At 43.1% G+C, this 15,519-nt stretch overlaps 1 protein-coding gene across 1 annotated transcript in view; it reads left to right on the plus strand.

Annotated features, from left to right (window-relative positions):
* The window catches only part of DICER1 (dicer 1, ribonuclease III), a gene marked incomplete in the record, with an annotated part of 1,877,097 nt that overhangs the window by 1,033,025 nt on the left and 828,553 nt on the right, over window positions 1-15,519 (plus strand). Inside the window, 1 exon segment of the mRNA XM_044074618.1 lies at window positions 839-1,018. Within this exon segment, the coding sequence (XP_043930553.1) occupies window positions 839-1,018 (180 nt within the window).

Here is a 15,519-nt window from a genome sequence, read left to right on the forward strand (position 1 = left end):
TGGTTAGGCTGATCAGTCAGCGTGCTCCTTTTTGAATATTACTGGCCAGTCACTGCATACACTGGTGTGTATTATAGACACACACTACAAGAGATTAGTTAACTAACTAATGGATTTGGCATGTGCATATAATACACTGGTTTATAGATTGTGTCAGTTGATAGGTAGGGGGTTCAAATACAGCAGTGAGACTCTCTCAATTGTGTGTGTTAGAGTGGAAATAAATGTAGGAGTATGTTATACGTCTTAGTACTGTCCGGCCCCAGTGGCCTAATTGATACAACTTTGGCCCAACCAGGCATTGTTGGCTTGAGTCACATCCAGGGTAATATAATCTGAGAGAAGGATAATGTGTGTCAAGAGTTTGCCTCTGTTTTAGAACAGACTTCTTGTTCAAGTTAAGCAGAGGGTTTCCCTGGTCCTGTTAAAATGCAGTGTGGATCAATGGATGGGGAATCGCAAATTCACACCTGGGGTAGTACCTGTGTCCCTTATGGACTGATGAAATCCATAAGATACTCAAGGTATAGGCATAAACCCAAGCCATCCTCTTGCCCCTAAGGAGGTATATTGGGTAAAATCAAGTTATATTGTGTAGGGTTATAAAGACTTTTAAGCCATTAGCCCAGTAATCTCCTATGAACCTATGATGTTTTTATTTGGTTGAGAGCGGAATTCCGTAGCATGCACATTTTCTTTGCAATTTTGAATAATAAAAACAGCATATTTTAAATTAAGCATAACGTATTCAGTGAGCAGGCATGTATGTCTTCTTTTCTCCAGAACTCATGGTTTGTTTTCTGTAAACTTGTGTACTAACAAGGTGCTGTTATATTAGATTCCAGAATGTTTGCGTGACAGTTGTCCTAGAGCTCATCAGCCTTGCTACCTGTATGTCATTGGCATGGTGTTGACTACACCTCTCCCTGATGAGCTGAACTTCAGGAGAAGAAAGCTGTATCCCCCCGAGGACACCACAAGATGTTTTGGAATACTAACGGCTAAACGTATACCTCAGGTAATTTTATTATTTATTTATGACCGGGGAGGTCCACTGGGCTCAAGGAGCCCATTTTTAGTGGAGGCCCGGGGAGAAAAGCTCCATATTACATAGTAAAACTAAGCAAAATATAATAACAAAATTGAAGAACATGCATTACAGATCAGATTAGAGACAAGTTGTACATTGGTTATATAGCATGATGGCAGTAAAGAAAATTGTTCCCAGAAAGGGGAGAATAAAAGGTGGAAAGTAAACTGTTTACAATGCCATACATTCATGATATTAACGTAATGAATTATTGTATCTCAACTTCACCTTTAAGTGCCTGTTTTCAAGCTCTTTGGAAAAAAAATACAACAGAAAAATAAAGGGAAAATAAAATATACAAAACAAAATTTGGATGAAATGACTGTGTAAACAAATATAACTGTAAATGCTTCTATGCCATAAAATTCGACAAAGGCAGATATTTGGGTAATGGCAGTCGTTTGCATATCAGGTAATAAGTCACAGTGTCTTGGATAATGAAGGCGGTATGTTAGTGTGTCTCCGGTAACAGTATGCGTTCCAGTAGCTAGTGAATTAAACTCAGTCACATTTTTTTTAGTTATTCTTTTCTAGTACTCCAGTGTTAGAAAAGGGGAGGGTGCCTTCTCGCATCCCCTTATTTATTTCATGTCATTAGAACTGAGTGAGCTCTGGTTGCTAGGTTCCATTTCTAACACATTCTTGCCCCAAGAAGTATTTCTTGTTTTCCTGATGTTCTTCGTGTTTCACTGTTGCAGTCATCACATTTGGGTTATCTGCTTGCAGTAGCCCTCAGTTGGCCTGATTAACAAAGTCTTGGGTCCTGCGTCGGTTGCAGTCTCTTCTTCCGTGACGTCAGGTCATCAAGGGTATAAAACATGCAGCCGACGCCATTACATCAGTCTTTCTTGTGGTGCGGTGCCCGAAGCAGAAGCAGTTTGCAAGTGCCGGTCGGCTGACTCTTGAAATTTTCGTTTTCGAGTTTCAGAACTGAAGTTTTCAACTAAAAGCTAAGTACCCCGTTGGGGAAACTTTTTCTTGCTCTAAACCGGTGTCAGTAAAACTAAATAATTGCATTTCTTGTGGAAAGCAAATACCTCATAAAGATTTTCATTCGTACTGTATTCCTTGCTTAGGCCTTGACCACGACTTACCTCGCTGTTGGTATTGTGCCTTATTCAAACCACAAACTCTCAGTCTTCGGTATATTTTCGCTTCTGAATATTTTGGTGCTCTGTTCAATTATCCAGATATATTTTCAGTAAGCCATCTGACTACTGACATTATGAAAAAACTCAAAGATAAAGACAGAGACAGGCCGTCTAGGTCCAAAGCTGCTGATGACTCTTCTCCTAAGCCAGTCGCCGGTACTCAGTGAGGTGCTTTCACAGCCCCTGATACCCACTACTTCAGATTCGCAGGCCTTTACTGAGACCCATTCGGAGTCCGGTATGCCATGAGGTGCTTCAATTGGGGAACCTGCGGATGTCTCTACCTCGGATGGGTCCGGAGCCGCTGTGCAGGCACCGGCTTCTGAGGGTGTATTCAAGCCTACTGACTTGTGTATTAAACTGACGCCATATTCTTCTTCTTCAAGGCCTAAAACTCGAACCATGCCTAGAAGAATGATGCCCAGACCAGGGGAAGCCAACCTTCCCCCTCTAAGAGACCTAGGACTGAGTTTGCTTATGATACTTCTGACCAGGATTCTGAAATTTCTGTTTCCTCTGATGACTAGGATTTACCCATTATCTACCTATGAGGATTCTGATGCTGAGGACTCTATTCCCTCTGCTTCCCTCCTGGAGGATCTCTCTTTTGGTTTAAATTTGCTTACTCTTACGGAGCATTTTCGTTGGGAAAGTCAGGATTTCTCTGGTTCTAAAAATAGGCTTAGGGATTTCTTACTCCTGCCCCAGCACAGGCCTTTAGCTATCCCTCCTGTACTAGACATTGTTGATGATGCCTTTTCGGAATCTAGCTTGGCACCTGACTCTTTACCTCCTGCTCCCAGAAAACCTGATAGATGTTACAGGGTTACTGACTCTCAAGTTCCTTTTCAAAAATCCTACTGCGGATCCTGAGACCATTTCTCAGGGTCCCAAGGGCATTAAAGCTACTGCTGCTAAAAATCCTACCCTCTCTGATAGAGACTCCAGGGCGCTGGATAGATGGGGTAAGAAGGTGTACACTTCTGCAACTTTGGCCATTAGGGCCTTAAACTGCCAGTTTCATATGTTAAAGTATGAGCAGCATATTACTGGATTGCTTAAACAGGAAATGATGTTGATTCCTGATTGTGCTGAAAGTAAGGATTTAAAGCATTCTGCTGAACAAGTTGGAAAACATACTTTGTAATGTGGTTTTGATTTATTAGAGTGATTCATTAGAGGCATCTTGCAAGGCTGCTGTCACTGGGTCTGTACTTAGAAGGCATGCTTGGCTTAAGGGAACAATCCTTGCCAGATCATGTTAAAGCTAAATTACTGGATGCTCCCTTAAATCAGGACCGCCTGTTTGGCAGTAAGGCAGAAGTTCTTAAAAAGATGGAGGAAAAAGCTAAATCTATTCAAAATGTTAGATTTCTTACAAGTTCAAGTTTGGCCTTCCAAAAATTGGTCCTTTCCTGACTCTTCCAGGCCTTCTCAGCCCAAACCCAGATCCAGCAGAACACCCAGGCTTCAGTCCCAGGGTACGCACAGGACTAAGCAGTGGTGGGCCCCCTCTTCCAAATCTGGGAGTAGTAAAACTCCCCCCATGGTAAACTGTCTCAATGACTTCTTTTTAAAACTTACAAGCACTTCTCAACTGACTGCCTCTTTGGGGGCAAAGATTGCCCTACATGCAAAAAACTGGGAGCTTATTACCCAGGACAAATGGGTTTTAAATGTAGTGTCCCAAGGGTGCAGACTTCACTTCCACACATTACCAACCCCAAACGGTTGGCCAGATCTACCCCCAGTTTGGTGGGCAGAGACTCAAAAGCAAGTACTCTCTCTTTTAAGCATACAGGCTATTCACACTGTACCAGAAGAGGAAAAGGGGCAAGGTTTCTACTCAAGACTTTTCGTGGTACCCAGAAAAGACAATTCATGGTGTCCTATCCTGGACCTGTCTACTCTTAACACCTTTTTGATGATTCCAAAATTCAAAATACTGACTCTTCACCAGTTGCTTTCTATGCTAGGCAAAGATGCCTGGTTGGCAACACTCATTTTAAAGGAAGCATACCTGCACATCCCAATCAGGGAATCTTGCAGAAGATACCTACGCTTCAAAGCAGGCTACACATACTGTCAGTTCTCTGCCCTGCCCTTTGGCTTATCTACTGCGCCCAGGGTATTCACAAAGTGCCTAGCTCCAGTCATTGCATTTTGCAGGCAAATAAATATTCAAATATATCCATACCTGGACAATTGTCTAATTCAGGCAGAAAGCCACAACATACTTTTGAATCATCTGGCCTTTCTACAAAGAGTGCTTGTTTGGGTTACACCATAAACGAAAAGAAATCACACAGGTAACCTGTCAACAAATTATATTCCTGGGAACAAGCTTGAATACAACTTCCCAGATGGCTTTCCTTACGCCAAAGAAACAAATTCATTTGACGACCTACTTCAAACTAGTAGCCACGAAAACCCTGCTATCTGCAAGACAAATACTGCAAGCCTTGGAGTTCATGGTCTCCTGCATTCTTCTAATTCCATATGCAAGACTGCATATGAGGAAACTACAATGGTATCTAAAAAGCATATGGTGTCAACATTCTCAGGGTCTAGAAGCAATGATTCCTGTCATACCTTGCCTATGCCTAGAGTTTCTTTGGTGGGCAGAGGCTTTCCACCAAAACAAGGGACTATCATTCACTCTACACCCTGACGTCCAAACCCTAACCACAGATGCATCAGACTATGCATGGGGGGCTCACCTGGTAGGGAAGTGCATTCATGGCAAATGGAACCCAAGTCAAATGCACCTGCATATCAATCAAAAAGAAATGTTAGCTGTACAGAATGTTCTGACTGCTTTCAAGGACCACATTCTTCCAGGACAATTAGAGGTAAAGACGGACACCACCACTGTTATGGGGTACATAAACAAACAAGAGTACCCATTCTTACCCCTCTGCAGACTAGCCGTGGCATTGTGGAACACAGCCTTGAGCTACCACGTACATCTACAAGCTGAATTCCTGCCAGGAAAGCTAAATACACTGGCAGACGGACTAAGCAGAAATCTCATGGACCCACACGAGTGGAAACTGGAACCTAAGATTTTCAACATGTTGACAGACAAATGGGGGAGCCCAGATATAGACCTGTTTGCCTCCCCCCAGAACTACCAATTGGACAAATTTTGCACAAGGACTCCCCACAAACACTTTTGCACAAGGACTCCCCACAAACACTTTTGCACAAGGACTCCCCACAATCACTTTTGCACAAGGACTCCCCACAAACAAGCTTGGAATGTGGATGATCTGTCCTTTAGCTGGAAAAAACTGTCAGTTTATGCCTTTCCTCCTCTGCCTCTCTTCTCCAACGTACTACTAAAGATCAAACAGGACAAACCAAGGACGATATTGATTGCTCCGGACTGGCTACACCAACACTGGTACCCCCTCTTGTGCAGTGTGTCACTGTTGGCCCCATGGCATCTGCCTCAGACCCCTACCCTGTTGTCTCAGCAGGAGAACCAGATTCTGCACCCTCAGCTTCAAACCCTGAACCTAGCAGCCTGGCTAATTACCTAATCTCACCTTTACCATCCCTCAGTAAACCAGTGATGAATATCATTTTAGAGGCAAGGAGGCCTAGTACTAGAAAATCATATGCTGAAAAATGGAAAAGATTATGTGCCTGGAACCAATCTCATGGGTTGAGCACAGCAACTCCCAACTTACTTCAGATTTTACAATACTTTACTGAGATGCTTCACAAGGGCCGTTCTTTTTCCTCCATCAAAATTCATACCTTAGCCATTTCAGCTCATTATAAGATGGAACCTCCCCTCTTCTCTCATCCACTGCTCAAGCAGTTCCTCAGAGGGGCCAAAAAATTAAGACCACCCAGGAGAGCCCCAACTCTAGCCTGGGACCTTAACTTTGTATTGGAGAAGCTCAGTCTTCCTCCTTTCGAGCCAGCTGCTTGTGCAGATTTAAAATTCCTTTCTTGGAAAACAGCCTTCCTTTTAGCAATCACTTCAGCAAGAAGGGTAACTGAATTACAGGCCCTTATGGCAGTGGAGCCTTTCATAACCTTTCACGTGGACAGGGTTTCTCTCAGAACCAATCCCTCCTTCATGCCCAGGGTGGTATCCAGTGTGGCCTCAATCAGTCTATTCATTTGCCAACCTTCTTTCTTATTGCACAGAATAAAGGGGAATGGATGCTGCACTCCTTAGATGTGCACAGACAACTTGGATTTTACTTGGACAGGGTTAAACCGCAAATGAAATCTGAATAACTGTTGGTGGCATTTGCTGCAGGGATAGAGGGGAAGGCTATTTCAAAGCAAACCATTTCTAAATGGATAGGCCATTGCATTCATTCCTGCTGTAAGCACCATGGAAAACCTATACCACAGGGGATCAGACCCCATTCAGCCAGGGCTGCATCTACCTCTACAGCCTTTCTCAGAGGTGTCCCTACGTGGGACATCCTAGAAGCTGCTACCTGGAGTTCTGTACATACTTTCACCAAGCATTACTATTTGCCTATTTTCTCTAAATCCATAGCTGGCTTTGCCGCCACATTCTTGCAGAGTCTTTTAGATGGCCCTAATGCTATCTAAATTCCTCCTCCCATCCTTAGCTTTGGGAATCTACCCAAATGTGATGACTGCAACAGTGAAACACGAAGAACATAGTTCAGTTGTGTACACTTAAAATAAATTTAGATGTTTGAGTGTATTCACTGTTGCAGTCCTAGTTACCCCTCCCTCCAGCCCCCTGCTTTTTCCTTTGGATATACCTCTATTCTCTTTTACTATGCTTAAAAGTTTTTTGGTGTATTTGCTTTTTTATTGGAGGTATTTCCTTGTGTGTGTATATGTATATATATATCTATATATATATATATATATATATATATATATATATATCTATATATATATATATATATATATATCTGTATATATATATCTATATATATATATATCTATATATATATATATATATATATACATATATATATGTTTTATTGCTTCCCATTAAGGGGGCATCTGGCATCTGGCATCTGGGGCAAGAAAAACTGATGTAATGGCGTCGGCTGCATGTTTTATACCTCTGACATCACTGAAGAAGAGACCGCAACTGACGCAGGACCCTAGACTTTGTTAATCGGGCCAAATGAGGGCTACTGCAAGCAGATAACCCAAATGTGATGACTGCAACAGTGAATACACTCGAACATCTACATTTATGGTAAGTGTACACAACTGTAGTTTTCTCAGTGTACAGAAAGCTTATTTCTTGTCGCTGATGTTATTTCTTTCAGGGAAGATGATTAGATTTCCTACATGTGATAGTTAAGCTTAGATTAAGATTACCACATACAGTCTGTGAGACAACCCCAAATATGGCCACTAGGGTGTTGAGTATTTTGGTTGTTGTTCTTCGTGTTTCACTGTTGCAGTCATTACATTTGGGTAATCTTCTGGCAGGTTGCCCTCAGTCGGCCTGAATTCCAAAGTCTTGGGTCCTACTTCAGTTGCTGTCTTCTCTTCCATGACGTCAGGTTATCAGGGGTATAAAACATGCAGTCAACGCCATTTTCTTTAGTCTTTCTTGCCGTACGGTGCCCGAAGCAGAAGCATTTTGAAAGTGCCGGTCGGCCGACTACTGAAATATTCGAGTTTGAGTTTCAGAACTGAAGTCTTCACTAAAGCTAAGTACCCCATTGGGGAAACTTTTTTCTTGCTTTTACCGATGTCAAAAAAAGTTAATTGTATTACTTGTGTGAAGCAAGTACCTCATAAGGATTTCCATTCATACTGTATTCCTTGCCTAGGCCCTGATCACAACGTGCCTGACTGTCGGTTTTGTGCTAGATTTAACCAACGCACTATTAAGCGCCGGTATATTTTTGCATCTAAGTATTTTGGAAACAGATTTAACTACCCAGAAATATCGTCAAATAGCAATCCGACTACCGGAGTATATAAAAAACGCAAAGAAAAGGACAGAGAAAGGCAATCGAGATCCAAAACCGACGACGAAGCTCGGTTCGCCGGTACTCAGTGAGGCGCTTTCGCATCCCCTGATACCCGCTACCTTCGAGTCGCAGGCCTCTACCGACATCCATGTGTCATGCATCTGGCATGCCGCAAGATACTCAAGGTATTGGACTGACGGATGCATCTCCCTCGGATGGGTCCGGAGCCACTGAGCAGTCACTGGCTTCTGAGGGTGTATTCAGACCTCAACATTTTTATATCAAACCGACGAAATCTGCAAAACCTAAGGCAAAGACACCTTCTAAAACTAAAAAAAGATGCCTAAGCCACAAGCACAGGCCTATTTGCCTAAAAAACAGATGATCAAAATGGCTGAAGACCTTATTACCTTGATCAGGGGTTCCCATTCCCCTCCAGATAAGGGGCCTAGGCAAGACACTGACTATGAATCTTCAGATCAGGTTTCTGTTTCTTCTGATTCCTCTTCTGATCAGGAATTATCTTTACCTCCCTGTGAGGATTCTGATTCTGAGGAGTCTATTCCATCGGCATCTTCTACTGATGATTATTCGTTTGGAGAAACCTTGCATACTTTGAGGGAGCATTTTCACTAGGAGAGTCAAGACTTCTCAGAATCAAAAAAGAAGCTCAGGGATTTCCAGCAGCACAGAAAGGACACCCTCCACAGCACTCAGCACAGAAAGGACACCCTCCACAGCTTGAGCAAGCAAATTAGATATCTTGTAAAGTCTTCTAAAGCCAATTGTGAAGTTAAACTAGCATCCCTAGCTAAGGATAATCACAAGGTATTCTTTATCTATGTCAGAAATCTGAAAGGGGAAGCCCAGCTTTGTGCCAAATTAGTGGTGGACAGTACCATTCATACTGATGACATCTCCAGCCTCCAAGCAGACAGATTTGGTGCAAACTTCACCCCCTTGTCCCCCACCAGACATACCCCAATGCATACCTGTCACCAGTCATCTACCTAGTATCTCCAAAGAGCAAGTCCTAACCGCACTCCCCATGCCCAAAAATACAGCCTCTGTGGGACCGGATAACACCCCATGCAACCTACTAAGTAGTCTAAAACAGGACGTAGCGGGAGCCACTTGGCACTCTCTTCAACCACAGTTTAAGTACTGGCTTTGTCCCAACAGAGTGAAAAACGGCAACAGTAATTCCCTTGCACAAAGGAGGTCCATCAGCTGATGCTGGGAATTGTAGACCGATAAGCCTAACCAGCCTTACCTGCAAAGCCATAGAGAAGATCATCTTGGACCTTATCCACAAAGACATGGGTCACCTTCAAACTCTTGACCTGACCCAGTTTGGCTTTGTGAAGGGTAGATCATGCTTATTAAACCTGGTGGACTTCTTCAAGAATGTCACCAAAGCCCTGGTTGAGGGCAGAACAGTACATACAGCCTATCTTGACTTAGCCAAGGCTTTTGACACAGCCCCCCACTCAGATATCATTGAGAAACTCACCCAGGTGTATATTAATCCATATGTCACTAGATGGGTAACCAACTGGCTCACTAACAGAACACACACAAGGATCTACACTGGGCACCTTACTGTTTGGAGTCTATTACTCAGAAGTCTCTGTGAAAATAGATGACATTAGGGTTATGCCAATGACTGAAAACTAGGCACAGTCATTGAGTCACCCAGTGATGCTGACATACTACAAAAAGGGCTAACACAGACAAATGACTGAGGCCAAAACCACAGACTTAAAGTAAACACAAAAATGCGTTATCATTCCTTTTGGCAAAGGGGGAAGTCCCTGCAAACTACAAAATTAACAGTACCCCCGTAGCTCAAACCCTGTGGTGCAAGATTTGGGACACAGCTTGATAGTAACCTTAACTTCGATCACCACATGTCCAAAGTAGTAAGGAAGGCCTTCTATGTTGCACATCCCATAAGTAAGGGCATTGCATTCAGAGCTAAGAATGTTAAAACTCCCCTGTACTCATCCATCATCAGACCACTAATAAAGTGCAACACTCACTTCTGTATGTACCTCACCAGACGCCTGCAGCAGCTGGAGAGACTTCAGAGGTTTCTCACCAAGAAAATTCAGGGCCTTCAACACATGACCTACATGGACATACTGAAAGTCCCGTCTCTTATAGGCTGCTGAGAAGTGTCTTGGACCCTGCCGTAATGGACGTGCTGCACATCCGCAAGTCATGTGGGACAAGATTCACTCGCTCTAGGGATCTTACCCTAATCTGTGACGTTAACAGCACATGCTGGAGAGATAGAGATGTCTCTCAGAGATTGCCACTCCTCTGGAACAAACTGCCTAGTTCACGTACAACAGAGGTCCTCAGTGAGCCTATTTAAGCATAACTTAGACAGCTGCATGGGATACTGGAAATTTTACCCCTGGGGGTGTCACCTAGCTCCCTCTTGGCTAAGGGCAGTCTGTGCTGATCATAGACTCCCGCTGCAAATATAGACCATACAGCTTTGTTAATAAGGGAGGAAGTGTCTAACATGGTTAGACTTATAAAGGCCCCAAGGCCAGTAGCCTAATAACCTCCTATGAACTTTTGTGGTAGCCAGGAATATAGTACAGTCTGACTACAGACATTTTACATTCCATCTGTTATAGCCATATGTAAATAACATTAAGAGTTTACCTTATATGCCCTCAGTCAGGAACAACACTTCAGGATATGCAAATAGAAATGTTATTCTTACAGTGCTGGGACACCATCTTCATAGGCTTCGATGAAGCATTCTCACTTTACATACAAAAACTGTAGTTTTATACATTTTTCTTATCAAAACTGGTCATGCAGTTTTATTACGTTACAGTTACTCTGACAAATAGAAAACTTTGCAAATGTCCTTATCCCTCATGATTTTCGCCTTGGACTTCACTTGAACACCTTCCTATACATGTTTCACCTGCTTCCAAGGGTCTTGTTTCTGACCTTGGATGTTTCAAAGCTGCCCTAGCAACAATGCACTCCTAGCCTGCAAAGTCAGGCTAACAAATTTCTTTTGTATTAACTAACATGCCTTCTTCATGCAACATGTACTTTTCCCTTATTACATATTAAAAGAATGCAGTTAAGAAACAGCAGTACTGTAGCTTATGAAGCTGTATTTTTCCCCAGCCCTGCATATAAATTAAATTTGCTTTTTAACAATCATATTATAGCATCATTAATAAACTGAAATTAATATACATTTTAATAAGCTGGTCTTGTCCCATAACAGTTTCCCCCTCTGACAATATCATTGTCGTATCATGCATGTAATTATATTTTTATTTTTCTTAACTTGATAAAATACGTCTCAGCATCATAGTAGTCATCATTTTCTGTCAGACTAGAACTGTCATTGATTGGTGCATGCAATGGATTTCATGTGCAGGTGAGGTTAAACACCTTGTAATCACAGCCTTTAGAATAGAAAATACCAAAATGATCACAAATGTAATAAAAAGTGCAGTGACAATAACAATGTAACAGTGACAACAATAACAATGACAGTACCCTGCATTATGCTAGTTCCCAGGTTACCAAAAATACTGCCCGACCATCCAAAAAGTGTCCATTGTTTTGATGTGCTGTCCAACTCTTTGGCCCTTTGTGCCATGAAATTTACCAGTATTTCCTGTTCACCATGATTGTCAGTAATAACAGCAACGACTCCCTATGAGGGCACATGATCCCCCTTTTGCAGCAAGCACTATATCAAGTGCCTTTCGATTCTGTAACACCTCAGTTCACATTTCAGTCATTTCTCGATTTGCTGTCCTGATGTGATGTGAAGTTTTGTTGACCACCACCTGTAGAATTTGGGCAAGCATAGTGATTTCTAGCATTGTCCTTTGCACTCCATACCTAGGAGAAAAAATTGGAAATACGCGCTCTGCCCAGTGGATTGCTCACTTATTTCTCAGTCTACCTGCTGGTGGGTGTTTGGTTTTGAATAGTACGAGTAATATAGCCTACAAAGCAACATGCAGACCAGTTTGTAGGCAACCAGGGGTAGGCACGATCACCACAGATGTAGTAACGGTCACTTATGCCCATGCCATGCCCCAGTCAAAATTTTTTTTTAAGTGCAAAGAGTCTAACGCACTTTTATGCCCGGTGTCATTAATGTGTTTGTTTTCTGCTGGTACAGTCCCATTTCTGGTATAACATCTGAACACCTTCAGGAATGCATGGATCATGCAATCCCAAATAAAACCAAGACCCAATCCTCCAAAGGCAGGTGTCCTGTCTGGTGGACCCTAGCCATAAACAAACTATACAATAGAAGGAGGAAGCTACTACATGATAGAGCAAAATCCCAAAAAGGGAAGGCATCTCTGATCAGTATTAGCAAAAAACTACGGGCACTCATAAAATCGTCTAAGGCCAGCTTTGAGAGTAAAATTGCACAGGACAGTAAGGATAATCACAAGGCTTTCTTTAGTTATGTTAGGAACCTGGGTGGGAATTCCCATATATCCTCAGAATTAGTCCAAAATGACAAAAAATACACCGAACCCACAGACATTGCCAACATCCTAGCTGACAGGTTCAGCGCAAACTTCTCCCCCCCTTCCCCACCAAAAGGGCAAATATCCATCCCAGCAGACTGCTGCCCCCCTGACATCTCAGATGCTCAGGTAAGAGCCACCCTCTCCAAAGCAAAAAACACAGCATCAATGGGACCAGATGGTGTCCCGGGCGGCATCCTGCATGAACTCCAAGAAGAACTAAACCCAAACATAAAACTACTGTTCAATCTCAGCCTTACTACAGGATATGTACCCAAAGAGTGGCGTACAGCAACAGTGGTCCCTCTCCACAAATGTGGTGCCTCAACGGATCCTGGAAACTATCGCCCCATAAGCCTGACTAGCTTGGTCTGCAAAGCTATGGAAAAGATCATCATGGACCTCATAAATAAAGATATTGGGGACCTACAGACACTGGATCCTACCCAGTTTGGCTTTGTTAAGGGCAGATCCTGCCTCTTAAACCTGGTTGATTTCTTTGAAAAAGTCACCAAGGCCGTTGACGAAGGGAAGGTGGTCCACACAGCCTACCTGGACCTCGCAAAAGCCTTCGATACAATACCCCACTCGGGCGTTCTAGATAAGCTCTCCAGCTTAAATATAAACCCCTATGTCACTAGATGGGTTGCAAACAGGCTCAAGGACAGAACCCACATGGTTAGAATTGCTGTAGCCATGTCAGACTCCAAACCAGTTGCAAGTGGCGTCCCACAAGACTCAGTCCTGGGACCTCTCTTGTTCGGTATATATTTCTCGGAGGTACAGGCCAACACGGAAGGACTGTGGCTGACCAAGTTCGCAGATGACTGCAAACTGGGCGCCATAATCGATTCTCCAGCCAACAAAAGCATCCTACAAAAGGGCCTCATAGAAACAGACAACTGGTGCCAGAGCCATGGCCTCAAGCTAAACGCCAAAAAGTGTATAGTCATCCCCTTTGGCAAAAACAAAGTGCCCACAAATTACCACATAGGTGGTAATCCACTAAGTACGGAAGTAGTAATTAGGGACCTGGGGACCCAATTTGATAGCCATCTGTCATTTGACAACTACGTGGCCAAAGTGGTTAGAAAAACATTTTATATAGCCCACCTAATCATGAAGGGATTCACATCTAGATCAGGGGAGGTCATCGTACCTCTTTACTTATCCCTCATCAGGCCCATAATTAAGTACAATGTCCCTTTTGGGATGTACCTTACCAGACACCTGCAGCAACTGGAAAGACCCCAAAAGTACCTCACCAAGAGGATCAAAGGGCTCAAACAGATGCCATATGCTGCCCGGTTAAAGAAACTCCAGCTCTACTCAGTGGCATATCGCCTGCTCAGAGGCGATCTGTGCCTGACGTATAAAGCCATGTCCAACCCAGAATTAATGGACATGCTGCACCTCAGAAAATCCAAATCCCTTCGAGCTACGCGCTCGAGAGACTTGAACCTCAGCACTGAAATAAATAGGACATGCTGGAGGGACAGATTCATAACCCAGAGGCTCCCTCCACTCTGGAATAAAATCCCAGTCCAGGTTAGGCAGAGTCCCTCGTTGACTCTCTTCAAGAGGAATCTTGATGAATGGATGGGAGATCGTAGGTTTACCCCGGATATCACTTCTGTGTCACTGAGGCACACTATACTAACCTCGAAAAAGGGCATTGCAAAACTCATTTAAAATGGGTGGCGAAAGCCAAACACACTCTGGCTAGGCTTATAAATGCCCTAGGGCAGATAGCCTAGTATGAACCTATGAACCTATGTGTCTCCATGATGTGGGGTTGCAAGTTGAAGAGAAACAAACTTTGAAAAATTAGTTACATTAAGCCAGGTTAAGCCGATGTCATTAAGGTCCTTGACATTGTGTTGCAGGGATGGGAATCATGGGATTTCCTGCCTTAGAATGATGAAGTATATGTGAACATATGCAGCAGTTTTTGTTTAGATTTTTGGCATACTGCCGAAGGACCAGCAAGAAACTGTTTTCTCCCGACCAGTTTACAGAAGGGAACAGCAACAGAAACAAAGCAGAAGTACCTGTTGTCACTGGAGTCATCATGGACTGCTACTGAAGTTGACCTTCTCACTGGGCAGTTCATCTGTCGCCCATTTCCCACACAACAGGTCCTCTTGCAATGAGATGAATGGATCCACGATGGTAGTTCTGCAAGGTGGTTAGCAGGATTTTCCTCTGGAAAATTTTTACGTACACACAATCACCCAGTTGTAATTGATGACAGGGCTGGTCAGGCGGCTTTGGTAACGCTGCTCTTACTGTTCGATGATTTTGCTGCAAAATATTAATGATTTTCCTACAATAAGAAATGATAGCATCAACTGACAAAGTTAAATCGGCATTTCCCACTGGGAGGGGTAGCTGGAAAGGCCCTTGGGCCTCCCCATTAATATTTCATACGGACTCAACTTCTTAGTGGCATTCAGTGAGGCCCTCATACTTATTAATGCTAAGGGAAGGGCTTTAGGCCACTTTAAGTGGGTTTCAGCGCACATTTTTGAAATTTTATTTTTAAGGGTTTTGTTTACCCTTTTTACTATTCCAGATGACTGGGGGAGGTTGGGGCAGTGAAGACTCAACTTAGTATTAAAAACTTTGCATAGTTTTTTTACACAGTGTATTATTACAATGGTCACTGTTGACAATGCTGGGTATACCGAATCTCGGTATATAATTATACAAACATTTCTTTACCACTGTGACTGCATCAGCTTTGTGACATGGGCAAGCTTCCACCCCTGCTGAGAACATGCACACTACCA

This window comes from Protopterus annectens, chromosome 6.part0 (assembly GCF_019279795.1).
Source record: "Protopterus annectens isolate FY-2018-M chromosome 6.part0, PAN1.0, whole genome shotgun sequence".
Taxonomy (NCBI): Eukaryota; Metazoa; Chordata; order Ceratodontiformes; family Protopteridae; genus Protopterus; species Protopterus annectens.